The sequence below is a fragment of the Seriola lalandi genome, unplaced genomic scaffold (assembly GCF_002814215.2).
Source record: "Seriola lalandi dorsalis isolate HSWRI2012SDOR001 ecotype SW California unplaced genomic scaffold, Sedor1 jcf7180002054522, whole genome shotgun sequence".
NCBI classification, from domain to species: domain Eukaryota; kingdom Metazoa; phylum Chordata; class Actinopteri; order Carangiformes; family Carangidae; genus Seriola; species Seriola lalandi.
The window spans coordinates 1,343,525-1,359,312 of record NW_019525075.1 but is presented as its reverse complement, the minus strand read 5'-3'; the positions used below and the strand labels follow the sequence as shown (position 1 = coordinate 1,359,312).

Genomic DNA, 15,788 nt, shown 5'->3' with positions numbered 1-15,788 from the left:
AAATCTTTTGCATCTTTTGCTCCAAAAGAGGCCTCTTTACACATGGTATCATTTAAATAACAGTATGAAGACAGAAGCACTTGTGTACTGATTATCATCAGTATTAACGTTTGTATATTGTAATATATGCTATCAGTATGAATACTTATACCTTGAGTTCATTTTTCTTATCAATGTGCTGTATTTTTAAGTTGTTTTATTGCTACTTTTATTAAAACAAAGGATCTGATTGTGTCCTCCACCACTACGGAGTACTCAGATTCTGATAAGCTGGTTGTAATTTATTCCATATTTTAAATCTGTAACTAAATTTTAAATCTCACACAGTCAAGTGTTCAACAAATGATCTAAATACCTTCTAAAGCCACTGTATCTGTGCAGCAATTGTTCTCTTTCTTTAACTGTTTTCACAACCTATCTTATTCATTTAGAATTTAAGTGAAAATAAAAAATGTCACCCTTAACAAACAACCAATAAACTTTAGACTACCCTTTGACTTTTGACAGTATTTTCAGTAATAGACCTACAACTTTATACTACCAAATAACAAAAACTGTGACTCTTCATTCCACTTGAATATTTTCATTTCTTTGAAATTACAGTGTTCAAACCACTTCATTAGAATAAGTGCATTACTTTCATCCATCAACAATTTCCATAGGTTAGCTGGGTCACTTTCATGGAAAAAATACCAATTCTTCATTTTTAGAAATTCAACAGACATATATTTAAAAAAAAAAACAAAAAAAAAACAACATTTTCTTAATTGGGCACAGTAGCTCTGACAATTTTGATATCATCAACTGCACGATCTTGACCGTTTGTCTCCACCATCCCGATCCGGTTCAGCACTCCCATCCCCTGGTAAACTCTTCCAAAAATACTGTGCTTTCCATCCAACCATTGGGTGGGTCCGAGAGTGAGGAAGAACTGGCTTCCATTGGTGTCTGGTCCTGCATTGGCCATGGCCAGAATTCCAGCACCTAACAGACACAGATGAAATAACAGAAGTGAAAATTCTGACTTGCTATCGCTATTCAAGCATCACATACATATTAAGAGTTGGGCATCAGTAACACTATGTTGGTCGATTTTATTCAGATTTCAAGAAAACCACAACAAAGAGCTAAGAAAGAGCCTTTTTCTTTATTTACCCAACCTACAGTATATTCTTCTCCTCCACATCTGCCACCTTCTGTTTAACTGTGATTTTTCCACTGTGATTACCTGTGAATTTGAGTTCTGGGTTCAGTTCATCTTCAAACTGTTTACCAAATATGGAGGCACCGCCACGACCTGTTAGGAAAACAAAGATCACAAAACTCAAGATTTACTCTCAATCAAGGAAAGTGAACAAGACAAGTCACTAGGGCTGCATCTAACAGTTATTTTCATTATAGATTAATCTGTGGATTAATTATTGTCACGATTAAGATATTTCTTTGTCCTGTCAATAAAATGTCAGGAAATAGTGACAAATGGCTGACATTATTTTCCAAAGCCCAAGATGATGTATTGAAGATGATGCTTGTTTTATTCAGTCAACAAACCAAAACCCCAAAATATTCAGTTTAAAGTCAGATATGACTAAGAAAGGAATCAGATCATCAATGATCCTCATTATAGCCTCCACTCCTCCCGTAAGGCTTTCTACAAGATTTTGGCGCCTGGCTCGCACCTGGTTGCAGTTACAGTTCATCCTAAAGGGGTTTGATGGGACTGTGTCAAGACTTTGTGCAGCTAAGTTCTTCAGCACCAAAACCATTTCTTTACAGACCTAGTTTTGTGTGTAGGGCCACTGTCGTTTTGAAATAGGAAACCCTAAACTGGTGCCACAAAGTTGGAAGTACACCTTTGTCTAAAATATCACTGCATGTTGTTAACATGATATTTTCCAGTTCTAATTTAATTCATGGAACTGTAAACATAATTATGTAAGTTGAACAAGTAATTTGGTGCTAATTATATAATAATAATAACTTTTTAACCTATTTGTATAACACCTTTCATACAAGGTGTGTAGCACAAAGTGCTTTACAACAATGAAATCACATGCACCAAGTGCTTCACATGAAAAGAAAAGACAAAATGAATAACATTGTTAAAAGCATTGATCTAAAATGAAAAACATTAACGTAAAATGAGATAAAATAATGAATAGAATAATAATTCATTAAATAGGATTAGAGCTTTCTTTTAAAAATACTTAGTGAGCTGATATCTCTAATATCTACATGTAGTGTGTTCCATAGCTTTGGGCCATAATTGACGATTGCTGCATCCCCAGTTTTCCTACGGCTGTTGCTGGGAACCTTCAATAAAGCAGCAGTAGATGACCTCGGTGTTCTCGGAGGTAGTTAAATAGTTAATCAGGGAATTAGCAATGTAGCTTGGTCCTTGCCCATTAAGGCCTTTGTATATGAGGAGGAGGACCTTGAAATCCATTCTAATGTAACAGGAAGCCAGTGCAGAGCAGCTAAAACTGGACTAATGTGATCTCTCCTCTTGGTTCTGGTTAATAGCCGAGCTGCAGAGTTTTCAATGAGCTGAAGTCTCTCAGTGATTTTTTTTTTGGGAGCCCCGTAAAAACTGAATTGCAGTGATCAAGTCAGCTTGAAATGGCAAGACTCAATCTTTCAGCATCTTTTTGGTTTATAAATGGCTGTACTTTAGTTATGTTTCTAAGGTGTCGTCACCTTGTTGACGTGGGAAGTTTAGATCTGAATCCAAGATACAGCAAGACTTGTAACCTCAGATTTAATCCATGGAGTCAACTTCCCCAGGTTATTGAAAATCATTTCTCTTTTTGTTTTTGGGCAGACTAGTCGGATATCAGACTTGTCCTCTAAGGGTTGTCCTCTAACCCTAACCCTAAGAAGTTATATCATATCTAGTGATACCAAGTAAGATCACCTCTGAGAATTCCTGCAGAAAGAGTGATGAATCTCCTGGTGGCCGATGTACTGTAATGATAAGTACTGATAATTCTGCTTTCAATTTAAGAGCGGGATAATAAAATGATGTAAATTCACCCAGGTCAGTGTCATTAAGCACAAACTGCGAAGAGAAAATGGCTGCAATCCCTCCTTTCCTGATATGTCTGACTGGTAGAACTTTTAGTTTGGAGGACAAGTCTCTATCAGTATTGCTACACCAGTAGTGCTGTTTAGCCAGGTCTCAACTAAAAACATACAGTTCAACTTCTTTTCAGTTATCAGATCATTAACTAAGAAGGAGTTGTTGTTAGCAGATGATTTGACATTCAAAAGCTGTTGGGGATCTGTGACAGGAAGGGACACTGGTTTTGGCTCAGTATTGACAAATTTAAGATTATTCCGGAGAGTCTGTGATTGCTACGTTGAGTTTTACCATGCCACCGGCAGTTTAAAATCCCAGTTACGCTCAAAGAAGTTTGTCTGTCTGTGCGCGCTGTCGTTCGTGCTTATCTGGACGTTCTTGTTTGTGTATGGTATTCCAAGGGCATGACGTAGGTTGGCTCCTGGTAGCCTGGATCCAGTGATGTTTGGGTGAACCTTGTCTGGTTTAAAGCGGTCTTTAAAGTTCGAGAAGATATTGAAATTCTCAATAAACTTTATCTCACGGTTGAAGCAAGCTGATTTCAGCCATGTATTCAGGTCAAGGAGTCTGCTGAAGAATTCAATTCCGTTCCCAAGAGTTGGAATTGGACTAGGAATGTAAACATGTTGTGGCTGAGATTCACAGTCATTCAAGGTTTTCCTGTAATAGGGAAAAGTCTTTTTTCAGGATCTCAGAGCCAGTTTTCCCTCGCAGAATGTCAAAGGACCCAGTCTGGACAACAATGTTCATAATGTTTGGGTGTGTAGAGAGGATAGCTGGTAACATCTCTGTTAGCTCCCTGACAGATGTGTCAGTCATGGTTAGATTTTCAGTCCTTGCTATTTTTACATGCTTAGTTAATGAGTCCCCAATCAAACTTGTGTCTGGCTCAGGTGTAAAGTTCACAGCAATTCTTCTGGCCCTTGGCCTAGCAGTGGTTTTGGGGCCTTTTCTTGAGTTTTCTTTAAGATTCCCTGTGTTCAACATGATTAGACACGTTACTCTTGACATATGGCTTAGCATTGATTTTGGGGCTATTTCTCGGATTTTGTTTATCCTTAATGCTGGTGTTATTAGCTTCTCTGGGTTCAGCAACAACAGGTATGATCCTCTGAACAATACTAACGAGTATTATTCAGAGGATCATACTTGTTGTTTACCGACAGTTCGGGTGGTGGAGTGAGCATAGGTGTTCTCCTATTTGACGTCCTCCTGGATTTGCCGGCTGGGAGCCTCCTCAGCTAGTCCAGTGGTATTAGGACATATCCAGGGGAGAGTGACCATGAATAAAAATCTATCTGTCCATTACCATAGTATGTAATGGAGCATTTCAATCTTCCTCTTGAGCTCCGTTATTCTCTCAATAAGTCGTTCACAGCCTGAGCAGCTTACTGACTTTGCAGATTTTGCCATAATGTTGTCTTCTGCTGGTCTGACTGAAACTTTTCTGTCTCCTGGAAGCAAACAGCTCTCTTTGGAAAGGTAGACTATAGGAAATTACATAATGCAAGCGCAAAGCATATAGAAGGCAGAAAGCAGAGGAAAACACGACTGCACTGCAGCACAGCCTGGAAGCTACTTTACTTTTATTTACTTTTACTATATGGAAAATAGAGACAATGTATGAGTTTCATTCAACATTTTGTAATTGGAATCTTTATTCTCCATATTTCTTAAACTTCATGCTGCCTGTGGGCAACTATTTAACCTAGAATCTGTCACATAAAAAAATATCTCCAGTAAACTTACCGGGAAATGAAAGGAATTTAAGGATCTGTAAAACAAAGGGCCTGACTAAAAGAACACAAAAGCACGTGACCACATACTTTTGGCTATATCAGTGCACATGATGAACCCACCTGTCCCCGTAGGATCTCCACCCTGCACCATGAAGTCTTTGATTATTCTGTGAAACTTTGTGTTGTTGTAGTAGCCTCTTCGGGCCAGCTCTGCAAAGTTTTTGCAGGTCTTTGGTGCATGTCTCCAGTACAGCTCCACCACCACCGTCCCCATCCTGCAATACACAGTCAGTGTTACTGTCAAGCCTCTTTAAGCAGATGTTATTCTAGTTTTTAGCTAAAATATTCCAGGTGAAGTGATCTGAGACTTCGTGTGGCTAAATGAAACGATACACACAAAACCAGCATTATGAAAACCAAGGCAAAGTATCAAAATCTGCAGCTTTCTTTCGCACTGGAAGAAATCCTGGTATCAACATAATAAACCTAACAAGCCCTGCACCAAGTTAACACCACCAACCACATAACTGACTTCACGTTACTGAGAGCTAGCTGAGTTAGCATTCAGCGCTTTTAATAAAAACTCAAAAACTCACGTCGTCTCAAAAGCCACTGTGGGCGGCTGCCATGTGTCTGGGGGTATTCCTGACATTGTCGCTCCAAACAGTTAACTTCAGTCGTCTATTTATAGATCGTTTTAAATAAAAAGTCAGTGATGTTTCAGTGTAGCACATTAATTCAATTCATGGGTAGTTTCTTCTTCTGTGGTTGCCGCTCATTTCCTCTGCAGGTTGTAGGACTCGTGCAACACACGGCTGCCCTCTGCTGGACAGAATCACCATGCGTGCTTTAGTATGGTAAGTCAATTACACTCATTTGCCGGTTTATTAGGTAAAAGTAGCTAGAATGACTTGCTATTACCCTATAACCATGGACAGGTTGCCTACCAGGCACAGGCCCAGGGCCGGAGAGGTCGGTTGCCCCCTGGACCTGTGCCTCTGTTTGAAGTTTCATATTTCTTCTTTGAAAGTCACAGAACTCTGTTAAAAACACAAAATGACACAAAATAACCATAGAGAGACACACACAATGGTCCCAGACAAAAAATATCACTATGGTGGGACACTGTATCATAATACTGTGATATAAATGGCAAATCTTTACAAAACAAAGTACATCAAAGTATATCATAAAGTATGTGCAATAAGTCATGTGCTCTTGATTGAAATTTATTTTGATTGTCTCAGGAAAACACACCAGAACTATGTCTTCCCTACTTCATCATCTGTTAAAACAGGGACAACAGGTTCATTTTTTTTTTAGCCATTAATATGTTTTACATCAGCAATGTGGAAAGGAGATGCGAAAATCATCAATATGCGGTTGTCATGATGAGATGTTTATGACTCTATTCTCATGAGAGACAACCAGTTCAGAGAGTGTAAAAGGAGGGAAGAGTGTGAAAGCAAGCCAGCATTATTAGCTCCTGGGGCGATGCAGAGATAATGCAGATTATGATTTATGTTCTGTAAACGATGGACAGCAGCCAAAACTGGGAAATGAAAGGAAATGAGTGTGACAGTAGGAATTCTACATACACGAGTACGTAAGTAAAGGTGTGGGCCTATTCATATCACACTTTTCAAAACAAAAGTTGCAAAATGCTCCATTATGCAAGTATTTAGTTCATCTCATAAAAACACCAGGCCACAGCTTTTCTGTGTAGTGTTCGTGTTCATCTCGTGTAGTTCAGATTAAAAACTATGAGAAGAGCAACGCGGATACAAGGCCTCTAACATGACGGATAAATGTAAGTAGAAGAAGAAACTCTTCTTTCACGAGGTGGCGGTAATTCACTTAAAAGCCCGTTCCCCACCGCCAAGTAATAACATCAGAAGAAGAAGGACTCCTTTAACTCCATATTACCTCCTGCGGTTAACAGCTAGGTACAGTCACTTATTTGTACTTTCTCCACCGTTGTTCTCATTAATATATGTAAATTATTTGTGGTTGCTGTCTGTCAACAGGCTTTTGTTCTTGTTTTAGTGTAACGTCTTTTCTGGGTTCATCTTAGTTAGCTAGCTAGCTAAACCAAACCAGTTCATGCTCACGCTGCAGTCGTAAACGTTGTGTTTGGAGCATTGACTGTTTGGAGAGGTTCATACTCTCTATACTCATACTGCTTTAATGTTTAACGACTTACGTATTTTATTTGGTTAGATAGTCATATTTTCAATATGTTAAACTTATGCAATGATTGATCACAGCCTAATCCCAAATCAGCAACGCTTTGCAAGAGTGAAAACTCGTCAGATTCCTAATGAGATGCAGTGATTTTACAAACAAACAGTCAATGTGACCGGTATTTCCCTTACCCTCTTCTAATATATACTATATACTTAATTTGTACACAATCAACTGATCTAATTTCATCCTCACTCCAGGCCAGGCCTATCAGTAACCCCAGGTGGTCCAAAGGTTTTAGTTCAAGGCCAATTCCTCGCAATAATTCCTACAACAAAATTGTCAGTCATTGTAGATTTGATTCAAGTCTGCCTTGTGTCACATGGCTGGATAAATGAACCAAACATGTATTTGTTATGAATTTAAAAACATTTTTTTATTAAGATAAGCCTGCACTGAGAGTTCTGCAAGGATCCGTGAAAATCACAAGAGTAAAAGTTCCTATTATTATTATTATTATTATTATTATTATTATTATAATGGTTTCCACTGAGTAAATGTACAGTTATTGGTTGGATGCTTTTACATGCTGGATTTCATGGAGTGAATCTGCTTTGCCAGTGAGTTAGATTGGGTGTGTCTGCATCAGTCTCGCCTTTAATCTAGTGTTCATTCATTTTGGCACTGTCAACAGGATCGCTGTATCCTTAATGTCCTTTTTTCCAATGTGCAACCCAGTCTGCAGGAAGAGTCAATGTGTTAGATAGTTAGTCTACTTGTTTATCTGGCAAGCAAAAGGGGGAGGGATTATTGGGGATATCATGTCATGTGGTTAATGGCAGAATGACTTTTTTATGGCAGAAATTTTGTAGTGTCATGAGTCTGTGCTAATACTTAGATTTATATACATTTTGCAGCAGCAACACAAGCTAGCTGTAACTTCAAGCTTAATTTTGCTTTAACAGATGCAGTAAATTCTGCATCCATACTACCATGTGATTAATCAGATGAGGAGCCTAAGCCAATTAGGATGGTAGCATGCCTGTTAGCACTTCTAAGCTTGCAGCTAGGTCAGGATATTTTTGTGAGTAAGCTCCAAGGACGAAGGAGAGTAAAAGAGGTAGACACCAGATGTATTTCAGTAATATAGAAGTTGATTTTTAAATAACTTTGAGTTTGTACATGAATTATTTTTTTGTCATACTTGACACAGACTACAGTGCATGTTTGTCCAGAGGAAACCCCAGATAGTAACGACTTTAACTTTTCAGTCTCATCTCAAGGTCCTGCACCATGTCTATTGTCAAGATCCACGCCCGAGAGATCTTTGATTCTCGTGGAAACCCCACAGTGGAGGTTGACCTTTACACTGACAAAGGTAGGTCTAAATGTACTGTATTACTCTAAAATTTGTGACAATGTAGGGTACTTAAAGTCGTGAATTTTTGAATTTATTGCCCTTGTTCCTCAATAATAAATTTCACCAGCTAATATGCTAAAGGTATGGTCATTTAATTGTTTTACAGCGTTTTGATTAATGTTTTTAATTTAATTTAGTAATTCCTTTGTCTTCTTTCATGAACATTTCGCAGGCTTGTTTAGGGCTGCTGTGCCAAGTGGAGCATCTACTGGAATCTACGAAGCCTTGGAGCTCCGGGACAATGACAAGTCTCGCTACCTTGGGAAAGGTTTGTACATAATTTTTCTTTCTTTTAATAATGGTGTGGTTTCCATTTTCATCATATTTTACCACTAAATATAATTATTTAGTGGTAAAATGTGGTGGTAAATATATATTCCTTGAAGAGCTTTGTTAAGAAAAGTGCTATATAAATAAATAAAATTATTATTATTACTTACAGACTGAAGCCCACTTCAATTTAAAAGAAAAATACTATATCTTTCCCTGTGTCATCTTTACTTTGTATTCTCTCTCTCTTCCTCCAGATGTGAAAGGGTTAGTGAGTTTCCATTGCCTGTCCTTAATTAAAAACTGAAATTTGTCCGTTTGACACTACAGCAATTAATTACACTGCCATTTAATTACAGTCATAACAACTGATCACTGAATGCTTTTGGGAATTGACCAGATGTGATGGGCATGGTGAATTGTGTGTAAAAGCATGCTCTCTCACTCCAGCATTGCAAATAAAATAGTATAAACAAGAGCAATGTAAAAAAAAAAAAAATCATCTATACTGTTGCATGGTTCGATGTATGTATTTAAGCATGAAGACTTGCATGTGTTTATACATATATGGCTTTGAAATTAGCTTTGCCAAATCTGCAGGAATAATCATAATATTGTGTCTGTCACAGGAGTCTCACAGGCTGTAGATCACATAAATTCAACTATTGCACCTGCACTTGTTGGCCAAGTAAGGACATTATCTTCACACTCCGTTTGTTTTTACTTTCCAGATTTTGTAGTAATGGAGTTTTAGAAAGTGTTCTTAATTTTTGTTAATGTTTATAATTCCGAACTTGTTTTCCCTCATCTCATCAGGATGTATCCGTGGTTGAGCAAGAGAAAATTGACCAGATGATGATTGACATGGATGGCACAGAGAACAAATGTAAGTGACAATCATAGAGTTGTGCTTCTTAGACTGTGACAACTATATACAGAGCAGTCCAGACTTCTTTAAATATCTGAACAGTGACATGTTGCTGGTGATGCTCTGAGTCAGAGATATTGGGAATTTCCAACAGTAGTTGTATTTCCCACTTGGTGAAAAGTAATAACTAAATAAAATCCAGCATTAACACTAATAGAATAGAATCAGCTAATCATAAAAGAGCTAAACATAAAATAGAAAGGAGATGAATAGAACTTCACTGTCAAATAAAGTGGATTGATTTGATCTGATTTCACATGTTAACTACCATAAATACAATATGTAACACCACAAAAGTAGCTAATTCAGTCTATTTAAATTATGTGAGTACAAGGCTGACAGCAAGGGTAACCATTTTTGAATTATGTGTGAACACCCTCAAGTCAGAATAATGGGAAGTCTTCCTGTTCTTCCCATTCTGATGACATGAATTCATTCATGAATTTCCCCTAGGGGATAAATAAATTATCTATCTATCTTTCTATCTATCTATCTATCTATTGTGTGAATGCAGCATTGGCGTGGCTCTCTTGCTGAATCCAAGAGGTTTCTGTAAATCAGTAAATTTAAGTAAATTAGATATTTTCTGCACTTAAAACAGCCAAGTTTGGAGCGAATGCCATCCTGGGTGTGTCTCTGGCTGTTTGCAAGGCTGGTGCAGCAGAGAAAGAAGTCCCCCTCTATCGTCACATTGCTGACCTTGCAGGAAACCCCGAGGTCATCTTGCCTGTGCCGGTGAGGATCTCTGCACCAAATGAAACGCATAAATTTCCTTTTTTTTTCTTCTCCATATTCTATATCATTATTCAGTTCACCTGCCAGTTTATTGTGAGGTCACAGGCAGCTCTCATTTCTCCCCTCTCCACCTCCACCAGGCCTTCAATGTGATCAATGGTGGCTCTCATGCAGGCAACAAGCTCGCCATGCAGGAGTTTATGATCCTGCCCATTGGTGCTAGCACCTTCAAAGAGGCCATGCGCATCGGAGCCGAGGTCTACCACAATCTCAAAAATGTCATCAAGAAGAAATATGGACAGGATGCCACCAATGTGGGCGATGAAGGTGGTTTTGCTCCAAACATCCTGGAAAACCAGGAAGGTAAACATTACAGCTGATTTTTGCTTACAACTGCTAGATTAGCCCAGTTTTCAGGTTCCTTTCAAAACACATTTCTGCCCAGAGTGATATTACAATGCTTATTGCATAACGCAGTACGGTAGCTTTGCAGTAGATACAACCTTACGTATGACTTATGTTGAGGGTTTGGTTGTGCATAGACTCCTTTCTGTGATACGTTTTGAGACTGTTGTGGGGTTGTATTGGACTGTACTATGTTAAAAGGATGTTTTGTAGATCTCATTTACATGCATGGTGGAACAAAATGCAATTTAAAGCACCACCACAAATTACAGCCTCACAAATTACAATGGAGTTGAATCAACACTTTTCTTATACAACAGTTAAAATGTATGTGGTACAAAAGTACCATCTGTCACTGGACTGTTGAATTGGGTTGTATTACATCATCATCATCATCATCATCATCATCATCATCATCATCATCATCATCATCCATGTACCTGTAGTAGATTGTTTTCTGTGGTGCTCCATGTTTTATAACATACATGATAAGTAATACTCTGATCATTTTCATATTTATTGTTTCACCCTACAGCACTGGAGTTAATAAAGGAGGCCATTGCCAAAGCAGGATACACAGATGAGGTTGTGATTGGCATGGATGTGGCAGCATCTGAATTCTACAGGGAGGGAAAATATGACTTGGACTTCAAGTCTCCTGATGACCCAAGCCGTTACATCACACCTGACGAGCTGGCTGATCTCTACAAGAGCTTTGTGAAGGATTATCCAGGTAACGTTCTGGCACTTTCTCTTTTTATACATTATTTAGCACGAGGAGAGCAGGACACACATTGTAGTTATAATGTCTGCACCATCACAGTCTCTCGAAAGTAAGGGAGCCTGCTGTGCAGTAATTTTAATCTGTTCATCCTCTAAGAGGACCAATCAAATTGATTATCTGCTTTGGTCAACACTTGTTTACACCATCAAACATCAATGCAACAATAATTCGGATCCTGTGGTGGTTGAATGGTTTCAGCGCATGTTATATAACTGCAACATCCACAGTTTGATTCCATTTGTGGATCTTGGTTGCATGTCATAATCCTTCTCTCTCTCTCTCTCTCTCTCTCTCTCTCTCTCTCTCTCTCTCTCTCTCTCTCTTCCCCCCCCCATTTCCAGTTCGCCTCCTCACTGTTGACTATCAAAATAAAGGCAAAAATGGCAACAAAAAAAAATAGCAGTATCCAGCTATGTGCTGTAAATGGATATGAAAGAAAAGTTAAAGAAAAACATTTGAAGGAAAGAAAAGGTTGAAAGTCATCTAACTTTTGAAGCAAAGAAATAATCTGAAGCACTTAACGAAATGTTTACAAAAATGTGTCCTTTGACTCATAATGACTTCTGTCAACAGTTATGAATTCCACCAGCTTAAATTGAAATGACTATTCATCACAACAAAACTTTGTTCGTACAAAAAAAAAAAAATCACAAGATGGAGGTGTAACTGCCTGATTTTAAGAATATGTGAACAATGTTTGTTCAATATCTGCAGGTGAATGCAAAATTTGACTTTTTGTATGCAACACATGAAGAGAGTGAGGTATGACATGCTGCAAAGGTCCATGGATGGGAATTGACCCTTTGACATTGCCTGTCATAACTGACAGAAATGATGCCTTAAACTACCCAAAATAAACTAGAATTTTTATTTTACATGTTTTTGATTAGAACCGTCAGAGGTTTGTTAAGCAGCTGCCTTTTTAGGTTTTGACTGATCCTTTGATGGAAACAGGCAATCATTGATGTTTCAGTTTAAGTCATACTGATCATATTGATGGTTTTAACAGTTCAACGAGGAATGTCTGCATATTTTCTCTTACAGTGGTTTCCATCGAGGATCCGTTTGACCAGGACGACTGGGCGGCCTGGACCAACTTCACAGGCAGCACAGACATCCAGATTGTTGGAGACGATCTGACAGTGACCAACCCCAATCGCATCAGCAAGGCTGTGGAGGAGAAAGCCTGCAACTGTCTGCTGCTGAAAGTCAATCAGATTGGCTCAGTTACTGAGTCTATGAGAGCGTAAGTCAACATTTTAAACTTACAACAGTTATATGTATGTAGGTCAGTTGAATATTAGATGCTTGCTTTGTGATTTCTGAATTGCCACCCACCCCTGGATTGTGTCCATTTTAGTGACACAAAAATGGCCAGAATGTGACGAGCAAAGCAAAATAACCTTTCCTTTCAACTAGAAGTTGGCAAACATGAACTCAGTGTCAGACTGAATGAATGAAGTGACATGAAACAGCCGTTTACTCAGATTATCAAGATTATCTGATTATCTAGAAGTTGATGACCTGTCAGCAAAATCTCCTCTCTCCTCCCTCCTCCTCCTCACAGGTGTAAGATGGCGCAGGAGAATGGCTGGGGGGTGATGGTCAGCCATCGCTCCGGTGAAACTGAGGACACCTTCATTGCAGATTTGGTGGTCGGTTTGTGCACTGGACAGGTAAATTGAGATAATTGAAATGTTTATTCAATGAGTGTGTCTTTTGAGAACATAATAAATTGCACTTTATGCCTAAGATTGTGATTAATCCTGCCTTCGCGAAGGGTTATAATGTTCAGTTTTTGTTGTGGTCATTTTGGAGGCTTTGGTTTGTGGTGCTGGTGTATTTATTATCCTGCCCACATAAAGATAGAATTTATTGCAGGAATGCATTACTTTTAGCTCAGTGTATCTAAAATGGCAACAACCCGTGCATCCTTTTGATTAACTAAGACTCTGAATTAAAGACATGCAACAGAAATAGCTCAAATGCAACATTATGTTTGTGACATCAATATTAAAATGACTTGATAAAGATTAATGGAGACTTTGAACACCTTTGGTCATGGTATACAATCTTTTCAGATCAAGACTGGGGCACCTTGTCGCTCTGAGCGTTTGGCCAAATACAACCAGATTCTTAGGTAAGTCATTCTTTCACCAACTAAGGAATTTTATCACATTTGTGTCATTTTAAAAACTATATAATGCAACTTTGCTTGTAGTATTGTTTATTTTGTGAAATAAAACACTACCCATACCTGTTGTGCTAAACTAGAGCTACTTAAACATATTATTTCCTCTGTTTTTAGTCAGTTCATTAATCTCACTTTGTATCATTTCCATATCTTTTAATCAGCATTGTGTCTGTACTTGGCTCATATCTTTGAACTTCAATCACACCGCAGTCAGGGTTTTAAATTAAACCAGTTACATAATTAAATACATACAGGAAAATACCTACTTGTTGTAAAACTAATTTGTGAGAGGAAACTAACTTTGAATATTTTCTCTACTGTAGAATTGAAGAGGATTTGGGAGACAAGGCTCATTTTGCTGGAAAAAACTTCAGAAAACCAGTGATAGAGTGAATGGATGAAACATTTACTTCACATACAAATGGAATCACACATACAAATGCATAAAAACACATTGGCTAATGATGGAAAACAATCAAAATAACGTAGAACTATTCACATACAAATAATGAATTTATAGAAAGAACTGTAGTTATTGCTGTGATGCTTTACAAGCAAGTCATCCACTGTACTGTTTTGTTTTTTAATGTGAAGTAAAAATAGACCTGATTAGAACTTGAGAAATATTTATTTACAGCACTGACTAATTACGATCAAAAAGCAGCACTTGGATACACAGTTAATAAAAAAAAAAAGATTTATTAGTGACAGAATCTATTGTGATTATTCATTGTTATCTTGCTGTTGTGGTAATGGGCGTTTTTGTTGGGTTAAATGAGATTGATGTGATTTAAATCGATGAATGGATGGAGTGAAACAAAATGCTGATTCAATCACTTGGTTATCAGGCCACAGAGTGACCTGTGGAGCCATTTACAGTTCATTCAGAAAGTCTTCAGACCCCTTCAGTTTTGTTATGTTGCAGTCAACAAGTTGACTGAAGTTATGCCAAAATTAAAAAAAAAGAATAAAAAAAAAATCCCTCAAATCTACACTTGATACCCCATAGTGGTCCAAAGTCCAAAGTCCTTCTGGACTCCTCCCATCTCCACACAGGGTCCCCGGAGCTCAGTCAGAGTGATCTTCGGGTTCTTGGTCACTTCTTTTACCAAGGCCCTTCTTCCCCGATTGCTTAGTGTGGCCAGGTGACCAGCTCTAGGTAGAGTCCTGGTTGTTCCAAACTTCTTTCATTTATGAATTATGGAGGTCACTGTGCTTTTTCAATGCAGCAGATTTTTCTAGCCTGCCACAATCCTGTCTCTGAGCTCTGCAGGCAGTACCTTCCTCCTCATGGCTTGGGTTTTGCTGATGTGCATTGTCAATGTAAGTCCTTATATAGACAGGTCATAGACAAATTAGATCCAATCGGCTGAATTGACCACAGGTGCACTCAATAAAGGTGTAGAAACATCTCATCTGAGATACATTTCAAGTATCATAGCAATACTTATGTCAATATGATATTTCAGTCCTTCCTTTTTAATAAATTTGCACACATTTAAAAAAAAAAAAATCTGTTTTCATTTTGTCATTATGGTTTTAATGAGTGTAGGTTTGTGAGGGAAAAAATATTTTGATTTTATTTTAGCATAAGCCTGCAACATAACACAATATGAAAAAATTAAAAGGGTCTGAAGACTTTCCAAATGTATTCACCTCTCATTCATAGAAATATTATGACCCTTAATTTACTACTTTGTAGTAGCCCCTTTGGCAGCAATCACAGCTTTGAGTCTCCTTGGGTAAGTCTACAACCTTTGCACACCTGGATTTGGGCAGTTTATCTCATTTTTCAAGGCTCTTTCCCTGACGTGAATTGTGGGAGCTTACATTTCTAAAAATGTTTTCACTAACCATGGGTTATTGAATGCATCTTGATGGACACAAAAGACAATTATGCATTTAAAATTAAGTCTATAACAATAAAGTGCAAATAGTGAAGGGGCCACTGTAGACTATTACAGTTGCATTCACAAACACAGAAACCTAAACTTGGACCAAGGGTTCTTTCTGCTCAGAAATGTGGAAATTGTAACTCTCTCAGATTTAC

General features: G+C 38.0%; 2 protein-coding genes across 3 annotated transcripts; one reads left to right on the top strand and one right to left on the bottom strand.

Annotated features, from left to right (window-relative positions):
* Positions 1 to 573: 573 nt before the first annotated feature.
* Positions 574 to 5,596, bottom strand: ppil1 (peptidylprolyl isomerase (cyclophilin)-like 1). The gene is made up of 4 exons (XM_023414101.2): positions 5,415 to 5,596; positions 4,939 to 5,093; positions 1,229 to 1,297; positions 574 to 984 (listed from the first exon to the last, which is right to left on the bottom strand). The coding sequence occupies exons 1-4, from the start codon at positions 5,468 to 5,470 to the stop codon at positions 764 to 766; spliced, it is 501 nt and encodes a 166-aa protein (XP_023269869.1). The 5' UTR covers positions 5,471 to 5,596; the 3' UTR covers positions 574 to 763.
* Positions 5,597 to 6,661: 1,065 nt separating this feature from the next.
* eno1b (enolase 1b, (alpha)) lies at positions 6,662 to 14,451 on the top strand. Of its 2 annotated transcripts, none has more exons than XM_023414148.2 (12): positions 6,662 to 6,764; positions 8,274 to 8,380; positions 8,595 to 8,690; positions 9,322 to 9,380; positions 9,509 to 9,578; positions 10,222 to 10,355; positions 10,496 to 10,718; positions 11,296 to 11,493; positions 12,589 to 12,790; positions 13,112 to 13,220; positions 13,626 to 13,684; positions 14,062 to 14,451. In XM_023414148.2, the coding sequence occupies exons 2-12, from the start codon at positions 8,296 to 8,298 to the stop codon at positions 14,129 to 14,131; spliced, it is 1,305 nt and encodes a 434-aa protein (XP_023269916.1). In that variant the 5' UTR covers positions 6,662 to 6,764; positions 8,274 to 8,295; the 3' UTR covers positions 14,132 to 14,451. The 2 variants fall into 2 exon arrangements, with proteins under 2 accessions (XP_023269916.1, XP_023269918.1); XM_023414150.2 differs by having other exon boundaries at positions 6,696 to 6,764; positions 8,286 to 8,380.
* The last annotated feature ends 1,337 nt before the right edge of the window (positions 14,452 to 15,788 follow it).